Source organism: Pteronotus mesoamericanus, unplaced genomic scaffold (assembly GCF_021234165.1).
Source record: "Pteronotus mesoamericanus isolate MK-2021 breed Mesoamerican mustached bat unplaced genomic scaffold, CSHL_Meso_final contig_40, whole genome shotgun sequence".
Lineage (NCBI taxonomy): Eukaryota > Metazoa > Chordata > Mammalia > Chiroptera > Mormoopidae > Pteronotus > Pteronotus mesoamericanus.
The window spans coordinates 12,129,211-12,152,656 of record NW_026555150.1 but is presented as its reverse complement, the minus strand read 5'-3'; the positions used below and the strand labels follow the sequence as shown (position 1 = coordinate 12,152,656).

General features: G+C 37.9%; 1 protein-coding gene across 1 annotated transcript in view; it reads right to left on the bottom strand.

The window, feature by feature from the left end:
- The window catches only part of STK26 (serine/threonine kinase 26), a 79,267-nt gene extending 56,147 nt beyond the window's left edge, over positions 1 to 23,120 (bottom strand). The window contains exons 1-2 of the mRNA XM_054576969.1: positions 22,990 to 23,120; positions 22,740 to 22,890 (exon numbers count right to left, since the gene is read on the bottom strand). Of these exons, the coding sequence (XP_054432944.1) occupies positions 22,740 to 22,781 (42 nt within the window). The 5' untranslated portion in view covers positions 22,782 to 22,890; positions 22,990 to 23,120. The remainder of the gene's footprint in view (positions 1 to 22,739; positions 22,891 to 22,989) is intronic.
- Positions 23,121 to 23,446: the final 326 nt, after the last annotated feature.

The following is a 23,446-nucleotide window of genomic DNA, read 5'->3' as shown; positions in this document are numbered from 1 at the left end:
ACACTGGTCAGATCAGCCATCATAAACAAACCAACAACAGCAAGTGCCAGAGACATTATTGAGAAAAGGGAACCCTAGTACAGTGTTGGTGGGAATGCAGACTGGTGCAGCCATTGTGGAAAACAGTTTGGAATTTCCTCAAAAAGCTAAAAGTGCAACTGTCTTTTGACCCAGCAATTGCACTGCTGGGATTATATTCTAAGAATCGCGAAACACCAATTCAAAAGAACCTATCCATCCCAATGTTCACAGCAGCACAATTTACAATATCCAGGTGCTGGAAGCAACCTAAGTGCCCGTCAGTCAAGTGGATCAAGAAACTATGGTACATTTACACAATGGAATACTACACAGCAGAAAGAAAGAGCACCTACCCTTCATAACAGCATGGATGGAAGTGGAGAGCATTATGCCAAGCAAAATAAGCCAGGGGGTGAAAGACAAATACCATATGATCTCACGTATAAGTGGAAGTTAATCAACAAAACCAACAAGCAAGGAAAGTATAACCAGTAACATTGAAAGAAAAAATAAACTGACAGTAACAAGAGGGAAGAAGGGAGGGGAGTAACGGGGAAAAGAAGCAGAAGGGTCAAGTGAAGGAACATGCATAAAATACCCATGGACAAAGCCAAAGTGGGGAAGGACTGAGGGTGGGAGGTGGGGTTGGGTGGGACTTGGGAAAGTGGTGGCAGGAAAATGGAGACAAATGTATTTGAACAATAAAAATAATAATAATTTTTAAAAATTTGGGCAAAAATATGCATTATATATGGCAAAATATGGTTATAGAGTCCATGTCTTCCTCTGAAAAGCTTATTTACTTAGTATAATACTCTCCAGCTCTTTACTTTGCAAAGCAGCAGGTCTTAAAATAATATGGAACTATACTTGAAGGACAGTTGGTAGCCATAAAAACAAGGATGTTTATCAGTGTTCTACGCAAACCTGATTTTGAAAGCATACTTGCAATCACTATTAACCAGAACCACATGACTACTGTATGTCCTGTATAATGCAGGATGATTTCATATCAGAATGCAAAGATTAGACACCTCAGAGAGCCAGTCTGTGTATCATTCTGCTGTATATTTCAATTTAGATAGTTAGGCTAAACACAAATCATTCAGTGGTCAGTTTTAACTATAAGCATTAATGTTAAAATTAAAGGTATATTTCTGACTAGACAGAAAGTTACATAAATATAACTGGGGATTGATAACAAGACCTAACTAAAATGTTCATTTGGAAAAGGGGACAGAGTCATACAATGAAAGGAAGACAAAAATTCTACTAATATATAAATGATAAAACAAGTATACACAATTTATTCAGGCCATTATTTAACTAAACCCACACAGGGCACTTTCACATGATGGATACTGAGAGCCTGATTTTATTCTATTCATACTGGAGGATGTCATTATAGGATGCTACTCTAGTACTTTCAGAAATAAATACCTTTGTAGAGAATCTAAAGCAGAGGCACCTAATAGCAAATATCAAGCTATCATGGATAGTGTTATGGTGAATCTTCAACACACTTATTAAAATGCATTGGATTAAAACAAAATTGATTTTCTCACTGCCTATCTTCCTTCTAGATTCAGAACTCCAATTAAAATCAAAAGGTTTGAATCCTGTAAGTGCAGCACTAAATTATTAACACCATAAGTTCTTTTAGAAAATTAACACTGATTCAAAAAGTGTAATTTTACATAGACTTATCTTTTCATTCTTAATGAGAAGGTGGCTGCAGTGTAATTTCCCTCTTTAATCAAATGTATACTTTGAATGAATTTAATCAAATAGTATTTGCAAGGAGTTTCCGAGTGGAATCTTAGGAGTAAAGAAAATTATCTCTTGGGTTCTGTTGGCTTTTACATTCTGTGATCCCAAGAAAACGATACTGATGGCATGATATGGCAATAAAAAACAATTTTAATCTTGGCAAACACTAATAATGGAGCAGAAAGGAGATTACAGAATATTCTAAAAGAAAAGTCTCTAATATTTTCAACAATCTACTTTCCAAATGTGAAAAAATATTATTAGAGTATGTGTTTATATGTATGTATGGGTGTGGGGCTAAAAAATAAAGCTAATTGTTATTTTTATGCCCTATTTACTTTTTGAAAAAGATCTGAAGCAATGCTTTAATAAATAAGAATAAACTAAGAAACCAAATAAAATGAGGGGTATGTGTGTGTGTGTAATAATTGTACCTAAAAACCTAAGCTAAGAAGAACTACTACAAATGGGCATACAAGTTAGCTCTATGCTCAGCATCATGATGCACCCAACATACATGAGAAATAATCTTACATTAACAAAATCATTATATTAATAAAACAGGGGCTAGATTTTAACATCCTTTCTGATAATGATTTTAACATTGTTATTCCCATTCCCTTGCACCAGTAGTATCAGTTCATTTGGGGAAAAAGTCCTAAATATTGTCATATTTCCATTTTTTCAAAGAATTCCAGTTTACAGAACTCTTCTTTTTGTTATGAATTAATCTCCTCTCAAAGTACACCAATTTTTTCTGAATTTAAATTTCTCGATTTGATCTCTATCCTACCCTACACCCCACTGTCAACAGCACTTTTGAATATCCTAATTCCTAGATGTACAGATTCACCAGTTTTTGCCCCCACTGATCTGTGCTGATGTTGCGGAAATCTCTTTGTTACCAAAACAAAACATTTGACAACTTAATTGCTTAAATAAAGGGGGAAATGCTATTGAAATTATGAGATATCTACTAATATGATTTGAATCTTTTAATTTTCAACAAATAAACTTATAAAGATAACTCTGTTTATGTGTTCCCCAGAAAACTATGGTTAAGATAATATATTGTATTAGTTGAAATCTACAGTCTTTGTTCATTTAGCAATCAACTTAACAAAAGTGTAATTCTCCATTAAGGATACTCAACATCCAGTACCAAATGTGAATAAGTGCAAAATCTGATTTTTTCCTTAAAAAAATCCTATATAATCTGTTTAAGAATTTTAAAAGACCGCCCTGGCTGGTGTGGCTCAGTGGATTGGGCGATAATGGCCTGCGAGTCAGGGGGTTGCCGGTTTGATTCCCCCGTGTAAGGTATGTGCCTGGGTTGCGGGCTGGGTCCCTGACAGAGGGTGAGTGAGGGGCAACCACACATTGATGTTTCTCTCCCTCTCCTTCTCCATCTCTTCTCTTCTCTAAAAATAAATAAATAAAATCTTAAAAAAAAAGAATTGTAAAAGACCACAGGATTTTTGAACTGGAAATGGCCCTTATAAAATACATGGATTTTTTTTTTATTTTATAATGAGTGATTTCTAGGTGGGGTGGGTAATGACATAGAGTTAAATGACAAAGTTCCTTAATTAGTCCTTGAATTTCCATAGCCTATTCATAAGCTTGACGAGCCATTCAAGGTAATTAAAATGCCTTGAACAGTGTACTCCCCAAAAAGATCTGTGATCTACAACTTGAAATGACTTCCACAATATCATTTCACAGTCCTAATGAGAAAGTACCATTCACCAAGGGAGTTTTCACTGCTCACCCCAAAAGGACCTATAACCATTTTGAAAAACACAATCTTAGAACTCCCTTTGTCCTTTCTTGCCTTGGTTAATATTCTTTTTCTTTTGCTTCTTTTCACACAGTCTCAAAGCCAGCTCATTAGCCAGAGATACCTTTCCTGACCATCTTGGTAGCCTGGCTTGATTCATCTTTCCTAGGAATATTTGGTCACTTTAGTAGGGAACCACTAAAAGCTTTCATCAGATGAGTCTGAAAAAATAAAGTCTGTATTTCAGGCATCTCCATCACATCTACACATTGCCCTGACTCTACTTAGTGACAAATGACAGAATAGCATGATTAAAAATAGGGGGTGATGTCTGACATCTTCCAGAGAAAAACACTGATAGAACTTCATGATTAACTGATTATGGAGATAAAGGAAATCAGTAGCTAATTACAAACAATGTCTGCTGTTCTTTTTCTTCCTTTATAATTTTCTGATTTACCAATATATATTCTATGGCTGATGGCACCTTCCTCACTATATCAAGTAGTTAAGTGGCATTTGGTAGAACCTGATTATTTCATACGCTATGACCTCATAATTTTTAGAAATGTTTGATTAAGTACTATTCTCCTTACTGCTGACAAGGTACCTGAGATGTTAATTGTACAGTGAAGACATTTATTCTGCACAGGAGGAAACATGATTATCTCTGACACTTAACACTCTCTAGTTACTTTCCTTCTCTAATAAATATGGCCCTTTAATTGAAAATGTGATCAAATCAATCCATGTCCTCCTTTGTATTCCTGCATAAAATCTGTCCAGTTTTATTTTCTTGCTTTAGAAACTACAAAAAATGTTTAAATGTACCTGTACACACACAAAAAAGTATCATTCATTATAGTTACCAATACAACTTTCCATGTAATTTAACCAATAAAATTTATGTCTAGAAAACAAAAATATGTCTATGTTTTTACTATAATTTGGAGTCTTTCATTGAACTAACCATTACAATAATGTGACCAATGTACAAGTCACCTTAATAAAAAGAAAGTTTCCTACTATCTTCTTGCATCCCCAACCTTAGAGAATATACTATAAGAAGCTTCATTACATGGATCAGTGATTCTCAGTGGGCTTCATGCCTTAAGATAGGGATTGGCAAACTATTTCTCTAAAGAGCCACATAATGTTTTGGGCTTTGTGGGCCCGGTACAGTATGCAGTCTCTGCCACACAGTCTTCTTTTAAAACAACTCTTTAAAAATATAAAAACTATTTTTAGCTTGCAGGTTCCACACCAACAGGCTATAGCAGGATTTGGCCGTTGGCTATGGTTAGCTGACTGCTGCTCTAAGGAATCCATTGTATATAATAAAAAAAAAAACTCCTTTCCAGTAAAACTAGAAAGGTCTTAGTTGTGCCCTCCTTGGGAGGAGAGTAAGGAAACATAACTCAAATCATTTTCTGTATTTTGTGGTTCAGATGAAAACTGGTTGAGAAAGGGTTACATTAAATTAAGAAAGCTTCAAAAATACTACTGGAGGATTCTTGTTTCAAAAAATACAGGTATTCAAAAATATTCACAAAAGAGATGCTAAAATACAAAATTTCAGGGAACTTTCCTTTTGTCCAAACCATTAACCAAACTTCATAGTGTTGCTACCTCTTAGTAGAAAATCATTACACATAGAGAAATAATTACACATTAATTACCTCAATATAAAATTAATTACATCTGATTCAAAATTTCCTTGGAATGAGTACATGATCATTTCTATAAATAAATAGCTACATGTGCCTTCTCTTTTATAAATAATAACCTAGCCTAGATTACTGAGCAGAATCCGCAAAGTTTAGTTTTTGAGTTTAAGGAGTACCTATGTAATCTCCACACTTTACATTTGAAGATATTCATGCAGGCATTATTTCATGGTGTATAAGAATATAATACACTAAATTCTGCATTCCAGTAGTTAGGAGAAAACAATTTAGTGTCCTACGAGGAAAAAATAATTAAAATCTCAAGGTCTGGAACCACTTGGACATATTAAATAAGACTATTCTCTTACAATATACAGATCATCTTTTCAGTTATAGGAGTTTTGAAAAACTGTCCAAAACTAAACTGTGCTTGATCTTTCATTCAGGATCACAGTTACATTAAAACTGCATGGTACACTGTTATCAAAAAACACACAAAAGAGTAATCAAATTAAAATGATTCTAGTTACATAGATTGACTCTCCCAAAGAACCTGAACCCAGGCACATGGATGGACAACAGGAGAGAGCTCTCTCAATCCTGGAATGTGGGAAGGGGGCTGTAATCCCTGGGCAGAAAACAATGTTTGGTTTTTAAGTGTGAAGATATTTATATCTTTAAAATTATTGGAAACTTAAAAGCCAACAATAGAATTAATACAGTATTTAGTATCCATAAGTGTTCTTAGAAAAAAAAAGTAGTAACTGGACTACATAATACTTAGCCACTCTACTTTCAGCCAAGACATAAATCAAGAGTTCTAAAAAGTCATTAAGCAAACTTATTATAAAGTAAATCTGAGATACTACTCAGCCTTGGAGGCTCCAAAGGACTGTTTTAATAATTTCCTGAGGGAGAATTTTAAGGCCAGAACCTACTGGAAAAGTAACAATAATAATAAGTCCAGTCATTTGAAAGAACAATTCCTTCTCTTTAACTTCCTTCCCCAAATAACAGTCTAAACTAGCCAAATATAATCCAGTGATAACTTGGCATTTTTCTTGTTAATGGAAAGTGCTCATTTTGCCTACAGAAATTAAAAAAGGCCATCCAAAATGACTTTAATTATTTAGAAACAATTTATTTGCCCAGTACATATGCCACCAAAATTGTACATCTTAAACAAAAAAAGCAGCTGAGATTATCATTCCTATGATGTCAGCTCTTGCTCCTGGTTTTTCACAAGCTTTCCCCCAACCAAATATATGCTTTACAGATATTTTCTTGCCATAACAAATTCATTATGTAAATGTATCTCTTATCACAAAAGTCATAAGCAAGAAGAAAGAAATGAATTGCTATTACCTCCCCAATTTCCTTTTCTGTTAGCTTTTTCTCTTCTCTGCAGAAAGTAGAGAAATTTCCCATTCTAAAAAATACAGAGAGAATTCTCAAATCTTTAAAGCAAAGACTACTTTTCTTCTTCCTTGGAAATATTGTCTTTCTTTTCTTCCAGAGTCCAACACTTTTCCCCCCACCGACATTTTATATTTGCTCAGGAGGCAGCACTAATTTCCTGGTATCATGAAATGCTACCTTCCCTAAGCAGGGTTTATACTGCAGTCTCCAAAATGATGCCTGAGCCTCAGCAGATAGGAGATCCATAGCAACAGCAGTAATAGTTGTTTTTTTTTTTCATTTGCTCTTACCAGAAATCAGACTCCAAAAAGGTGTCCATGGAGGTGTCACCTATGCTAAAACCTCAAAATTCATTCATTGTTTATTTAAATCCCATGCTTTCATTTTATGTGCCCTTTGGGAAGCCTGTGACTTAGTAAAAGACATCTGTCAGTGATAGTCATATTTTTCATGAAGACTTTTTTTTTTTTAACAAAAAGCAGCTCTCTGGATATAAGATTTTGTCACTAAAAGAGAATCAAATGCCTCATCGCCTCCATTTCCTATCACCTTAGATTACATAGTATAACATAGTATAACGTATCTATAACAAAATTAGCTTCAAAATAAGAACATAGACAATAATCATAAGTTTCTGTTAACCAGAGGTCATTTGTATACTACCCATATGCCTCCGATATTACTAACAGGTAAACTGGATTATATTTATCAAAAGCAGTTCCTTTGATGTGGTGATTTTCTGTAAGGCTATTCTATTGGAGAAATTAGGCAGAGAATTGAGAATCTTGATAAATATAATTCTATGTAATGTTTTATTTAATTCTAATTCACTAAAATAGCTCAAAACTGGTACTGAATTTCATTAAGTCATTTCCTATGATTTGTACTCTGTATAGAATAGACTTATGTGAGCCAATTTCTTCAAGAATAATAAGTTTAAATATTAAAGGCAGAAAGAAGAATTAGCCATGATAAAATTGCAACATGTACAAAACCCTGATGACCCTATTATGCACAAGGTCTGTCTGGAAAAATCCAATTACTGTTAATATAATGAGAACAGTTTGTGTGACATCAATGTAACCTGGTAGCCAAGGAGAGTGGACTGGAATGTGTATGCGCAATGATGACTTCACTGTACTAGTCAGTGGGGGTGGTAGATGCTATTCAGTGAACATGTGTACTGTGTGGCCGTCACAATCAAGATGACTGAGTGAGTAGAATAATGAATCTGCGTCAATTTTTGTGTTAAGAATTTATGTTAAGAACTCCGCAGAAACTATTCAGATGATTTAGAAGGCTGCAGCTATGGGAAACTGCCAATGGGCAGCTTCCCCATGACAACCCACCTGTTCATGCATTACGTCTCGTACAGAGGTTTTTAGTGAAACATCAAAACATCCAGGTGACTCAGCCCCCCTCACATCCCAGATTTGGTGCCCTGTGACTTAGTCTAGCTTTTCCCAAAACTAAAATCATCTTTGAAAGGGAAGAGATTTCAGACTATCGATGAGATTCAGGAAAATACAACAGGGCAGCTGATGGCGATCGGGAAAACTCTGTGCGGTCCCAAAGTGCCTACTTTGATGGAGACTGAGGCATCATTGTCCTGTGTACAACATTTCTTGTTTCTTGTACCTTTTTCAATAAATGTCTCTATTTTTTCACATTACATGGCTGGATGCCTTCTGGAAAGACCTCATATTTAGACAGAGGTACATATATATACATATATGTATTTTCCTTAGATTAAGTATTTTAGAAGGGGTAAAGAATTCTACATATTTTCTATATAATAAAAATATTTAGCAAATCCATGGATACCATAACTTCTGCTGAGTACAAAATTTTTACTCAATTCCTGTTATACAAAGGCCTTCCTAAATGACATTGTCAAATTGTAATGTTCTGCTTCTTGCACTTAGTGATCATCTTCTTATCTTTTAGCACTTTTATACTTTTATAGTTTTTAAAGAGAGTTATGCCTAAAATTGGTAGAACTGATTAAAAACTCTATAGGTAAGTGTTGAAACTTATTTTCTTGAATAGATTAAAAGTATTTTCAAAGACAAAATATACTTCATGCACACTATACAGCTGATCCTTGAACAACAACGTGTTTGAACTGCACTGGTCCATTTATATGCAGATTTTTAAACTAAATATACACTCATCCCACTGTATCCATGGAATCAACCCAGGGCTGAATGCAAAACGGTATTTTCCATCCACAGTTGGGAATCTTTGGATGTGGAGGATTGACTTGTATGTATTCTGTATGTATTGTTCTACACAATTTTATGTAAGAGACTTTAGCATCAGGGGATTAAGGCATCTGGAATCCTCCACAAATACCAAGGGATGCTTGAATTACGTTTTGAGGGAGTCAACAGTTATGCTTGTAGTTTTGACTGCACAGGATTCAGTGCTCCTAACACGCATGTTATTCAAGGGTCAACTATATTAAACTGTGCGCAGATGTATACACACCCCATCAATTTCCTCAACAAAAACTTACTGTACCACCCAGAATAATGAAAAATAAGTCACAAGAGTAATTAAGTATCCTGGAAAACAGGCAGCTGTTACATAAGAGATGCGAGGTATAAGGTAAATATATTGGAAGTCTTAAGCCCACATTGTATTGTGTAATGGGACAGTAAATCTCTGAGGGACTCAGGGAATTTATTCTAATGAGAGTTAAACATCCTTTAAAATTTAGAGGTGCATTTCTGCACATGCTTTTGAAGATCCTCATTGGTAGCAAATCTTTGATTCTGAGGGATAATTTTGTTTTTATTGGTTGTATATTCATTTTATAAACTGAAAAGTTATTTAGGTCCAAGGCTGGTAAATGAGGTGGGTAGGGTAATCAAGTTTGTTCACATTGTCTGGTGTTGACATACTCATTAAGTAGGCTTTCTATTATTTTCAGTTCTAATCCTTTATTTGAACTAAGCTCTGAGCTCTTCTATATGGTACTTGTTAGCAAATGGAAATTTATTAAACTGATACAGAGAATATTTTAGGGAAAAGAAGCTGGAGTCAGAAGGGCCATTTAGGAAGTGGCTTGATTTATTTTCTTAATGATTCAAAAGTAACTTCAACCTCTCTCCAGGAATTTACATATGTAAACACAAGTTGGCTTCCAAAGCCATGACTATGAATGGGTATTTTTGATGTAACAGCAGTCCAAGACTATTAAGCCCAGGACTGTTTGAGAAGTGGGGGGGGGGGAAGATCGAGTAATAACAGGTTGAGGGAAAGAGGTTCTAAACAATAAAAATTTGAGAGATGTATCAAAATTGGAAAAAAAGTCTTAGAAATGTCTATCTTTGGGGGAAATATTGCCACTTACTGGCATTTAGCATACCAGCATTTTGAATACTGGCATTTTATTCTACTTTAGCCAAATTGCATTTTCACAACTATAAGCACAAACAGATTCAATGCCCTTAATAAAACTGTTTGCATTTGAAGATAGCATTTATTGAGCTTTCAAACCTACCTTGATCAAAGAAAACAGAAGTAATGGGTGACTGAGATTTTGGAAGCTGTAGAATTAAACACAAAATTGAGTAAGGCCTCTAGAAATGGTAATTGGAAATCATGTTATTTTAATTTCTCAAAATTTCATCTCTGTTATTTCCATGTAAGACATCCAATCTTGGTCTTCACTCCTGTACAAACCTGTAACTAATTACTTCTGCTTGGATGTGTCAACAGCACTTAAATTTCAAAATTTCTTTCTTTTTTTAAAAGATTTTATTTGTTTATTTTTAGAGAGAAAGGAAGGGAAGGAGAAAGATAGGGAGAAAAACATAGATGTGTGGTTGCCTCTCATACGCCCCCTACTGGGGTCCTGGCCTGCAACTCAGGCATGTGCCCTGACTGGGAACCAAACCAGTGACCATTTGGTTCACAGGCAGGTACTCAATCTACTGAGCCACACCAGCCAGGGCAAAATTCAAAATTTCTGAAAATGAACGCATTTTTTCAAACTCAGCCATATCTTTTGGTCTTTACTCTTCCATCATATTTCTCCCCTTTCCATATCCAATTATTCACCAAGTTCTGTTAGTCTTCCTTGAGTTGTGCCCACAGCTCTCCTCAGACCAGCAGAGCTGCTGGGAGCTCATTAGATATGCAAATTCAGACCCCAACCGCAGACCTATTGACTCAGAAATTCTGGAGAGGGGGTCAGTCTTTGTTTTACGAAACCCTCCAGCTGGTTCTGGTGTATCCTCAAGTTTGACCTTCACTGCCCTATATCAAATTCTTATTAACTAAAGTCTGGGGTATTACAATATTCACATATTATATCTAGCCTTCCATTTCTTAAGCCAGTCTGTTGCAGTGAACGCCTAATGCAATCTTCCAAAAAGAAACAAACAAACAAACAAAAAATTGCTCTCATTAGTTTACTTTCTTGCTTAAAAACTCCTTGTTGTAGACAGGGTTAAAAAGAACTGTCTCAGTCTGGCATTCGAAGCTCTTTATAATTTGATCCTAACGATCCATGGCAATAAACACCTACTTCAAACCTCTGTTACAGAAAAAACCTGTGTGTGCCCCTTTGTCCTTTTCTCTTGCCTCTCTCCCACTCTTCTTTAAGGGTTTGCTGAAGGCTTCCCTATCTAGAAGCAATGTAGCACAGTGGAAAAAGCATGAGTGCCTAGCTGAAAGGTACTCCATAAATGAAGAGTTTCTTCCATAATCTAGTCTTCCTTGGAATGCTTCTAAGGCAGTGTCTGTCCTATTTGGAATTCATCACTATTGCTTTGAGTTTTTAGATTTCTAACTGTATCAGTGTCTAGTTTCTCCAATTACAGTATAAACTTCTTGAGGTCAAGGACTTTTTATACTTTTTGTGTCTCAAAGACAGACATCAAGCACCATGTCCTACACAAAGTAGGCCTTCCAAACTTTGCTGCAAATACTTTTCTAGCTTAAAGCACACCGTGTTGTTTCATGGACTAAGCACGTAAAAACACTAAACCTTAATCACCAGTGTCCAACCGGGGAAAGTCAGTATGTTACCACTTACTGACAAGCAGGTAGAAAGACTCAGAGTTAAATTCTAACACAGAATTTGAACTAAAACTAGAGAAGCAAATAGGACCCTAATTAATGAGTTTGCTAACTGTCCTTCCCACAGGGTCAGTAGCACTTAAAAAATAAATTTAAAATATGTTTCTTTCCCTGAGGCTGCCAGACACACTAACTATAGCCTCCTTTTAACTACAAGAGGTCAAAGTTCTATTTTCTATCACCATACTTAGTAGCATGTGTGCGTCCTTTGCAGATTTGTTTCTGTTGTGCTTCTGCTTAAAGTTAAGGCAGGCAGCAGGAAACTGAGACCAGGGAGACGAGAAACATTACCAGCTCTAGTGAGCAGTCATAATGATGAGGCAGAGGCTTTGGGAATAAATTATGACTATGGATTCTATTGGATCAGTTTCTCAAACATTTTTTGCATTACTATAATAACTTATGGCCCACCTGATTATCTATGTAGCCCATCTCTTCCTCATCACCCACTACTGTGTTACTTATACTATACTGCTTTCAATGAATTAAGTCCCAGTTTAATATAATATACTGTAAAGTGGTATGTCCAAAGCTGATGGCTTAATGGAAAGGTGGGAGAGGGGGACAGAAATTCACTAATAGAGCAACCCAGAAATGCATTTTCAACAAAAAATGGATGTGTCTAGATGTTCCTGAAGTATTTCTTCCACCTGCCAAAAATTCACTGCTAGGATTGTGTTACTAATCACTGTTGAAACCTAGTAGAGTAACTCACTAGTGTGCTTAGAAAGTCCCTAACACATCTAATGTGGTATGGATTTCAAATCAAGGAAAACTTCATTAAGTTGCTACTGGTAAGCCATTTCTATAATTCAAAGCAACTGTTATTCTTCAGCAACAAACTGTTTTTTCTGTAATAAACAAATTGAAAAATCCAATGATGGTGGATTTGAATCCTTTTTCAGTCCTTCACATTTTTAATTAATAGAGTTTTACAGATTTCTTCCCCCACTTTTTCTTAAACAGGCGAAAGAGGCTTGGGAAAAACTATCACCAAGAACACATAATCTCTGCACAATGTTCACAAAGTAAGGTTGAAAAATTTTTTTTCGTGAATATTTTTATAAGGAAAGCACAAAAACATAATGCCATGGATTTCGTCAGCAACACAGTTTTTAAAAAATCCTCACCTGATGACATTTTTTCATTGCTTTCAGAGAGAAAGTGGGGTGGAGGAGGAGGGGTGGGGGAGAGAGAGAGGTGAGAGAGACAAACATCGAAAGAAACATGGATTGGTTGCCCTCTCATACTCATCCTAACCTGTGATCAAACCCACAAACTGGGTATGTGCCTTAACCTGGAATAGAACCCACATCCCTTCAGTCTAGGGGACGACACTCCAACCAACTGAGCCACACTGGCCAGGGTAGCAACACATTTTTGAGGTTACTTGACCAAAAAAGAGTAAAGTGGACACACAAAAATATAATTAGAATATTTTCAACTTTTTCACCTAAGCTGTCTACAATTTTGCTTACTCTAGTTCACAAGAAGTATGAACCAAAATTTTGTTCTAATTTTGCTAGATTATCCAGAGCTATGCCTTACCAATTGGCTAATCTGATATTTTAGAGCATGGATCATTCTAGTCCAAGATCATATAATAAATGAAGGAAACAGAAGGCCAGTGGGATTCTGTCAGGAAAATGCTGCAACAAGTCCAGAAAGTGCTGAAGGGGAGGGCAGCTCTATCTCCAATGAGGCAAATGCTGGTTAGAAGTGGTGGGGTGAAACAGGCAGGAACAGACGACAAAGGATTTGCTTTGCACTAGGTTTTCTGATTTCTTTGAATGTGCAAGTCAGGTAATTGCACAATCAATTACCTTCCTCCCTCTGCACAGCTGATCATCCCTGGAGGGTGGAGGTTGGTGGTCGGTAGTCACAGCCAATCCTTGCCGCTGACTGGCCTGGGTAAATCTTTCTCATTGACCTGCCAATAGCAACCAAGGCACAACTACAAGAGGAGGGTGTAGTCAGCCCACATGAGGGGCATACCGCAAGTACCCAGTTTGGGTGATAGGGGAGGGTATGCCGCTGTATCCTATAGGACACTTACCATATTACGCCACACTACCAAGACACGGAGTCAAAGCAGCTATACCTGATACATAGAAACAAATAGAGGGAGGCTGCCAAAACAAGGAGGCAAAGAAACGTGGCCCAAATGAAAGAACAGCTCAAAACTCCAGAAAAAGAACTAAACAAACTGGAGATAAGTGATCTATCAGATGCAGAGTTCAAAACGCTGGTTATAAGGATGCTCAAGTGAACTTAGCGAGCACCTTAACAGCATGAAAAAAGATCCAGTCATAAACAAAGGATATGTGAATTGAAATAAAGAACACTTTTCAGGGAAACAACAGTAGAGTGAATGAAGCCCCGAATCAAATCAATGATTTGGGACATAAGGAAGCAAAAAACAACCAATCAAAACAATAAGAAGAAAAAAGAACCGAAGAAAATGAGTATAGTGAAAACAACTTCTGGGACAACTTCAAGCAGTCCAACATTTGCATCATAGAGGTGTCAGAAGAAGAGAAAGATCATGAAATTGGAAATCTGTTTGAGAAAATAAAGAAAGAAAACTTTCCTAATTTGATGAAGGATATGGACATGCAAGTCCAGGAAGCACAGAGAATCCCAAAAAAAATGGATGCAAGAGGCCCACTCCAAGACACATCATAATTAAAATGCCAAAGGTTAAAGATAAAGAGAGAATCTTAAAAGTAGGGAGAGAAGTTAGTTACCTACAGGGGAGTTCCCATAAGACTGTTAGCTGATTTCTCAAAAGAAACTTTGCAGGCCAGAAGTGATTGGCCAGAAATATTGAAGGTCATGAGAAGCAGGGAACTACAGGCAAGATTGCTCTACCCAGCAAAACTATCATTTATAATCGAAGGACAGATAAAGAGCTTCCCAGACAAGAAAAAACTAAGAGTTCATCATCACCAAACCATTATTAAAACTATGAACAATAAAATGGAGAAAAATACCTATCTATCAACAATTGAATCTAAAAAACAAACTAAGCATACACGAAGAACAGAGACAGAATCATGGAAATGGAGAGCATTTTGATGGTTGCCCAATTGGAGATGGGTATAGGGGAATGGGTGAAGAGGTGAGGGGATTAAAAGGTACAAATAGGTAGTTACACATTAGCTGTGAGGATGTAAAGCATGGTGTAGAATGGAGTGTACAGAGAACTTATACACATGGCCCATGGACATGAACAATGGTGGGGGGATCGTCTGAGGGAGTGGGGGGGGTGCCAGGTGGAGGGGGCAAAGGGGGGAATTAGGACAGCTGTAATAGCATAATCAATAAGATATAATTTTTAAAAATCCAAACCATTGTCCTTGTTGGTGAGTCATTGATACAGAGATGGCGAATATGCTAACAATAATGGCAGAAGATCCACTGGAACAGAATAATATAAGACAACTGTTAGCTGAGAGAGCTGGAGTTAGTTGGGAGGTATGGGGTTAGGGAGCTAGGGGCTATGTGAAGAGTTAACAGTAATTGGGTGTGGTAGAACATGTGCCTTGAACAGTAATGAGAGCCTAGAAATGACATTTGACAAAAAAGTTCCATCATGTACCTCCCTTGCTTGAGTCATAGAAAATGAGAGAATATAATTTAGCAAATACTCAAGAAATATTGAACATTGTGATGCTGTGTTTTTTTTATTCTGCCTTTCATTTATTTCGTGACCTTGAGCATTCGTCTACAAAATGAGAAATAATAAAAGCTGCATTTCCTTTGCCACAATGAGATGTTATTAGATGAGTTAACTATCATCTGTGGAATATATTTTGAACTCCTTTATAAAAGGTGTTATGATGTATGTGGACAGTTTGTCCTGCAAAATAATGTTAGGCTAATCACATGAAAACACTGTCATTTTCTCATCTCTCTTCTGCACATTTTTCTATTGAAATCAAGTCACCCCCTACACATACATACTACTACCACCACCAGACCCCAAATCTTCTACTCAGCTTTCCAGACTTTCTGTTATCTAGGTCCTCTCTACAAATCTAAACTTAATCAGCTATCACTACTTTTCAACAAGAAATCCCTTTTGTTCTACCATGCCAGTTACAATTTAGTAATCACTGACAGACCAAATCCTACCTGATTTTCAAGAGCTCCATCTTATTTTCTCCATGAGCTTTCTCTGAATGTTCCAGGTTACAGAAAGCTGTCCAGTTTCAAAGCACCTATTGTATCTATTGACAGTAGCCAACAACCCAGTCCTTGATTTATATATTGATTTAGAATTTCTCTAACTATATATGTTATACTTGTCTTCCAAACTTGGCTGTAAATTTCTTGAAGGCAAGGACCACATATTTTACCTTTCTTTATACCATTATGTATGAATTATATATAAACATGTTGACTTGGAGCAGTATAAATTAGACTTTTTAACTTTTTTCTATTCTGTTTCTTTAAATACATTGTGTGATGCTTAAAGTCTCGTAGCTCATAAAGGCTAATTTATATGTACACAATGTAGACTCTTTTGTTCTTACTAAAGTGAATTTAATGTATTATATGCATTATGTGTAAGAAAATATACTTCTAATTAATCAGCTGTTCATACACTGAAGCTCTCATTCTCTTGCTTTCCAGGTAACTAGGGCTAATTTCCATTAGAAAGAGTATGATAAATTATACTTAGAGCAAGGTGCTTTTGATTAATGTCTTACAGTATGGCCTCTCCCATGATATTCATATTTTACATGGGATAGTCCCTTTAAAAAGTAAATCTAATAGTAAAATTTGGGGCAGCTTGATGTGTGACTGAGTTATGTCTTTTGAAAGAGTGGTAGACTTACTCATTTTATTTGTTGCTAGAAAATGGAATTAGGAGAACAAAAATTAACACCAGCATTAGCTATGATGCAACAAACCCCTTTTCATTTTCCTCAGTAAGTCCCAAAGAATTTCCACCACAGGCACATATAAAACAATATATCTGGAGGAATGCCATGAAGTCAGTCATTTAAAAAAAAATAAAAATCAATAAAATATATGCAGCTAACATTTTGACTCCATCTTAAGTATACCTCTCATTTAGTCACCTGCCATTTTAGTTATATGATATGGACAACATCTTTGAATTAATGCTTACAGAAATCAAACATATAAAAAAGATATCGACTAATTTGTCTCAATAATCCTATGACATAGGAAGAGTTATCCAAGAGGACCATGGCTTCAAATCTGGATTTGAAAACAGCACAGTGCTGGCCAACTCTATCCATCATCTTCTTTGATGCCCCTTCCCAAAATCTTATATAACTGAGCAGGCCCTGGGGTTTCCCAGGTGGTGTAGGCCAAGTTCAGCCTCCACCTGTGTTTCTCCCAGGGCCACCCTGTCTGAGCTATAAAGCAATCTGAGTTTGCTGCTACTTGTGCTGGGCTTAGAGATTCCCAGGTGAAGCCAAACTATGAATCTAGGCTGGCTGCTGCTAGTGCCACACCTGGGGTCTCTTAGCAATATGTATAGGAGCTGGGGGCTCCCTGAGGCCCACTGTTGCTTGTTTGAAAGGATTTAAAAAGTTGTGAAGGATGAGCCAAATCCAGAAATTCATATGGGAAAGCCACTGTTAACAGCTGTAAGATGGGTGGGACAGAGCCTCAGGGGAGCTCCAGGATGGGGCAAACAGTGTTAGATTGATAGAGCCTCGGATATGGCACCTGTCTGCCAGCATTGTGGCTCTGTGGAGGGAGGGCTCAGAAAAGGGACAATGGCCTCTGCCCGCCTTTCTGTCTGGGAAAAGCTGTCCCCAGCTCTTGCCTTGATGCAGGACACTTCTATTCCTCCCTGTACATCACTGGTGCCTTTCAAGCTGCTCCCTTCCTGCCACTGCTAGAGCTCAGAGGGACTAAGTCTGAGTAAGTCCGTGTGTGAGTTCTTTAAAAGGAACTGCTTGGGACTCCAGAAGTTTCTTCTGCCAACTCAGTCCCTGATGGTTTTTGTTTTCACAGCCAAAAGTTATGGATACTTATATTCCTGGTACTGGAATACTGGGCTGGGGGGCCTGGTGTGGGGCTAAGGCACCACTTTGAATGTGCCTGATCTCATCTGGTTTGGGTTTATCAATGCAAGGCAATGCTTTCCACTTTCAGCTCAAATTGCAAAGCTGATTATGCCCTTCAGAAGATGCAAGGGAGGTAAGAACACATACTAGATTTTGGCACCAAACTGAATTTCTTTCCTCCAATTTAGGTTTCATGATAAGAATTAAAAACTTAAAGAATTCCCTCCAGTTAACTCCCTCTGGATTGTAATGCATTTTTCCTTCTTCTCATGCACCTTAAAAGTATTGGTCCTTTCCTTACAATCTAATCCTTCACCTATGTTTTCTATCTCATGAAGGCCCTCACTTCCACATATTCTCTCTGGCATTTTGACCCTCTCCCTCCTTAGTGGCTCACATTCTTCAGTTTCAAGAAAACAGACTGGCATATAGTAAATGCTCAGTAAATGTCTGATAAATGACTAAACACCAGATCTACATTTTCAAGTATTTGCTGGACCTTTTACAAAAACAGCTTAATTTAAGCATATTGACCTACAAAAAATTTACATATTTAATGTATACAATTTGATGAGTTTGGACGTATGCATACCCCTGTGAAACCATCACCGCAATCAAGGTAATAGACATATTGTTCTACATTTTTACCTTGTCATCCCATTATTACCTCAAACCTCACAGAAATTTTAAAAATAAAGCAATAAACCTATTTATTTATACTCAACTATTTACTCTTTAATGATTTAAAACATGTTCTCTCTTTGAAGTTTTCAGTTATAAATGATACTTAAGTTTAAGTTATTCCCCCTTAAACAGAAATCATTAACTTCCTACCAGATCTGGCTCTCCTCCCTGACTTTCCAATTATTTAAGATGTACCATAGTTTTCCCAGTTCCCCATATTCAACACCACAAAGGCTTAGATTAGTCCTTCTATAACTAACTAATTATTAAGTCTGGATAATTATAGATTTCTTCTTCACAGTATTAGGCATTAGGCAGTTAATGCAAGGTCCCTTGCATCTGGACAGATGATTGTCTCACTCAAATAGCTTCAGTAGATCAAACTTCCTCAAATCTCTCAATCCTCCAGATCCAGTCTGGAGACTTCTCTTCCTATGTATAACTTTGTTCATTGAGTCTCTTACTCAGAAATGTACAATGGCTTGTCCAAAGGCCAAAATCCTACCCTACCATTCAAGAACCACCATAATCTGAATCTAATAAAGTTTCCCTATCTTACCTATTATTTCTCTAGATGAATTATTTATCATAGTCCAAGTGATTTTATCCCACTCTCAAAGACTGTGTGTATACACACACTTGGCAGTGTGCTCTTCCCTGTCTACATGCCTTTGTTCAGGTCACTTCCCTGCTTGGAAATACTTTCCCCAGCATTAATCCTAACAATCCTTTGGAGTAAGTTTACCTTCTGTAAACCTTCAACTCTTCCAGTCAGAAACTTCTATTATAGAGTAAATATCACAGATTTTGCATTATTTGATATTTCATGTGGTAGATTTAATACTACAATATTTTAAGATTTTTAGGGGAGGAGATCATGTAATATACTTCTGTATCCTTCCCAGAAGTCAGTAACTAATGTCACCAGTGCAAGGCAATGTTTTCTACCACTTAGATAGAAGTCTTCAGTAAGTGTTCATTAATCCTTAAACTTAATTTCCATCTCACACCTCAAACATCAACAATTTAAAAAATTGTACCAACTTGGTCATATAAAAAGATACATGAATGCTAATTTTTAAATTCTTTAGAAGGAACTTAAAAAATTTCTCTCACAAGAGGCATAACATAAAAACAGTATTCCAATTCAACATTCAACTTTATTCTCCTACCTACATTTTATGAAAGATTTAACAACCAGTTTAGAATACTTCACAAGTACTAATGCAGGTTCTAAGGGGGAAATATTTTAAACGTAACAATGATTTATAACTAAAGACTTCAAAGGAAAAAAAATGTTTTAAATCAATAGAGCAAGTATTTCAATGAAAAGAAACAGGTTTATTGATTCATTTTTTAAAAGTTGTGCTTAAAAAAAAAGTCATCCTTTAAATATTTTTCAAGAGTTTAGCTCCTAGGGTGGAAAATTCCTTTAGTCATACACTAAAAAAGTAAGCACAAATTAAGTAAAAAAAAAAATCATATCCCAACATTTGGTGTAATTTGGCAAAAATATTCATTACCACAATATTAAGAAATATCAGCAACGAGTTTGAATAACTAATTCATAAGGAAGAGTTTGAACTGGACCAAATCCTGGGTTTTCTTTCATCACTCCAAGTTACTTTTCTATTTTAAACTAGTGGCAACAGAAATTTCTTTGTTTGAAAGTCAGGAATGCTGGAAGTCTTAAGTGATAGAACAGGTAGCTCAGCTTCTACTTCATGTCTCTCCTGGGGCGAGGGGGTGGCGGGAGGAGAAAAACACTGTGGATAAAGTAATTTTGTTTTTATTTCTGGAAAAATCATTTTTTCCATCAATCATCATAATTCTCTAAAATAAACTGTTAAAAACTTATAGGCCAGGCAACCATTTCGCCCTGATTTGTGGAAATACTTACTATACATTAATTTCAAGAACACATGGCTAATTCAAGTTTTCTTACTAGTCTAAAGATTTAAAAGTTACTCCTAAGTCTTTAACAAAACTCTAGGGGAATTTCAGGAACTCCTGATATATTTCTGCATCTCATCTGCAATATTTTGGAACAAAAGAATAGTAAAAGAAATCTAGGTTCAAGAGTTACACTACAGGCCTTCGAATTTATTTTTAGGGCACTGTACAATTTTAACTGTGGAAAACGTTCGTATTGCACCAAATGCTAACAAACATATCTACAAGAGAATGGAAATAGGAAGTTAAGAGTTTACCATTTTCATTAAGACGGAGAAAGTGACAAATAAATATGCCTCTTTTCTTTGCTAATATTGAGATGATTGCCCTCTCCAAATTAGGCTGAACAAAGTAATCACAACTTTGGGAATGCTTATAAGGTGAAAGGCAGAATTTGTCATTAAAAATACGTGATTCACATTCTAAACCACCTTAATTAACAGTTAGAAATTCAAGAGATAGGGAATTCAGATAATTCAATGAAGCTGGAAGCAGTAAGAAATATTGAACAGCAAGCAGTTCCTAAACCATATAAATCAAATGAAGACAAATCAAATATGGATCAGAAACCATATAAATCAAATAAAGTCAAGACAAATGAAATAAAGACCAGAAACTATTTTCTCCTTAGTACACAGAGTTTTCCAGCACATAGTTTTCCACAATCACAAACCTGATGAAGGGGAGGCACTCTGCTGTCGAATGCAAGCAGGCTTTCACACACACAATGGAGAGTAAAGCTTGGAAACCCTCAGAAACAATCTTTACGACTGTAAGGATCTACTCTCCACATAATGGTAAGGAGGGTACAGTGACAAATTTTTCACACTTTCTTCCACATCAGACACAGCAAAACTGTAGTTATTATTGCAAACTACTAATTTCCTTAACACAATCAAAGGCAGAACTGAATGAATGGGGTATGGGGCAGGGTAGTTGATGGAAAGAGGGAGGGGGGGTGGCCTGAAAAGAAAAAAGTTTGGGGCATTTTGTAAAGCTTGAAGGGATAAACCTTTTTAGAAGCCCTGATATTTCTCACTTCCCTTTTTCTTCCTCTCTTTTTTATTAAATACACACCGACTTCCTGGGACTCAACAGACTTGCCCTATATCCAGCTAAAAGGCCTGGTGCTTAGGACACACTGGAGTCCTTAGGTAAGATATATGTCTAACACAAATAGTCCTTTTGGGGAAAGTATCTTAAAAACCACTTTTTTGTCACCATGTATAAAGTGTGACTGATTGCTTAAGAAATAAATTCCATGCATCAATTAGTGGTAAGTCGAGGCCCCAATCCACAGTTCTTTGTTATTAGAAATATAAATTATCTACTAATCTAAATACTTTTTGAACTTGAAAAAAGTTTTCTCTCACATTTTTAGAAGATAGTAAGGGACTGAGGCTCTAGTGTTTCTAGTTTCTGAGTTACTCATAAATAGGTTGTTTTGGCTATGTAACAAAGGAAAAAAGGTAAAATGTGAATGTTAAAAAGTTAGTAGACTTGGATAACATTTAGTAAATAGCTTGAAATGCGCAGACTTAAAACCGTAACAGCATAAAAAGTATGGACATAGCTCATTTCTTTTTTAATAAAATGGGGAGCGGGGGGGCTCGGTAGATCTCCAGTAAGAAGTTGCTACCTTTAACCACAAGCAACAGTCATCGCAGGGGAGGGGGCTGCAGAGCCATCTCCTAGGTGACCCTGATATGGGACTCCACATTTGTCACGCCGAACTGTGGACTGGGCCAGATGGGGCAGTGAGATATAACTTCGCCCTTAAGAAGCGGCACCGAAAAGGGAAACGAAGTCACCTCGCTCTCCACTCTACACACACAGGAAGAGCCCAATTCAACGCCGCCGCCACCAACACCCCTTGTCTTGCTCAGCCCCAACTTGTGTATGCATGGAGGGGCGGGGGGAGCGCAACTTGCGTTTTACCCCACAAATTCGGAGACACCTCCACCTCTCCCAAGTTAAATCCTCCCGCCTCCAGCCCCCAAGGGTACCACGCTCAGCAGGCGCAGGTGTGTCGCTCTGGCCTATTTTTTAATAACCGCCCCCTCCCCCCATCCCCACATCGATGCGCGCCCCAGTCCTTCTCCGCCTTCCCGGTGCACTGCACCACCTAGCCTGAACACCAGGAAACACTTAAAGGTCCAATTCCCATGTCACCTGGACAGAGCGCCGGGCCCTGCCTTTAGGGGAGCCCGGGGCCGCCTCTCGATGCGGGTGCCCAGAGCGGAGCGCGCTACGGACTCCGGGGCGGTCACGTGGGGGACGGGGCGGCCTGGGCTTCCTCACCTGCATCCCGGGCACTTGGACAGCCACTGGTGAGTGGGCCATGAATGCGACTGCTGCTCCGCACTGCTTCTGCGGTGGTGGCGCCTCGGGCTGGGGCTGGCTCCTCCTCCGAGGGTAGCTCCGCGGCCCTCCCAGGCTTTTCAACCCGGGCCTGGAAGGACACACAGAAATGGGGTTACTAGACTAGAGGTGGTAGCCACGGGCTGGGAGGTGAGCATTTCGCGGCGGGACTCCCTGGGACTCAGTCTACCTTTATGGCGCCCGCCGGCCGCTGTAGCCGCCGCCTCCGCTGCGGCTGCTACTCCTTAACGTGGGGCGCTGTGTGTGCCGGTGGCTGGGACCTGGGCTCGAGTGATGCCGCTCGTCTGCGCCTCGCCGCTTTAGGAAGAGGTGGAGGCGCCCAAGCAACCCGCCCGCTTGGCTGGCCCGGGAGGCGGCTGGGGGCGGTTCCTCTGTTGGCCCTGCCCCCGCCCGGCGGCCGGGCGTTGTCTGGAGAGCTAAGGCTCCGAGTGAAGGGGTTTGCCTGGGGTTGCCGGAGCCTCAGAAGGTGGAGGCTCTCCCGGCACGCTGAGAGGATAACCCAGAGGCTGGGAGACCTTGAAAACGGCTCGGCCTGAAGAGAGAATGGAAGAGTTCGGGTTACTCTGAGAGTACGAGGGCGTCCCAGACGTGGCCACGTTGCTGGCAGGCGTGCAAGACTGGGGCAC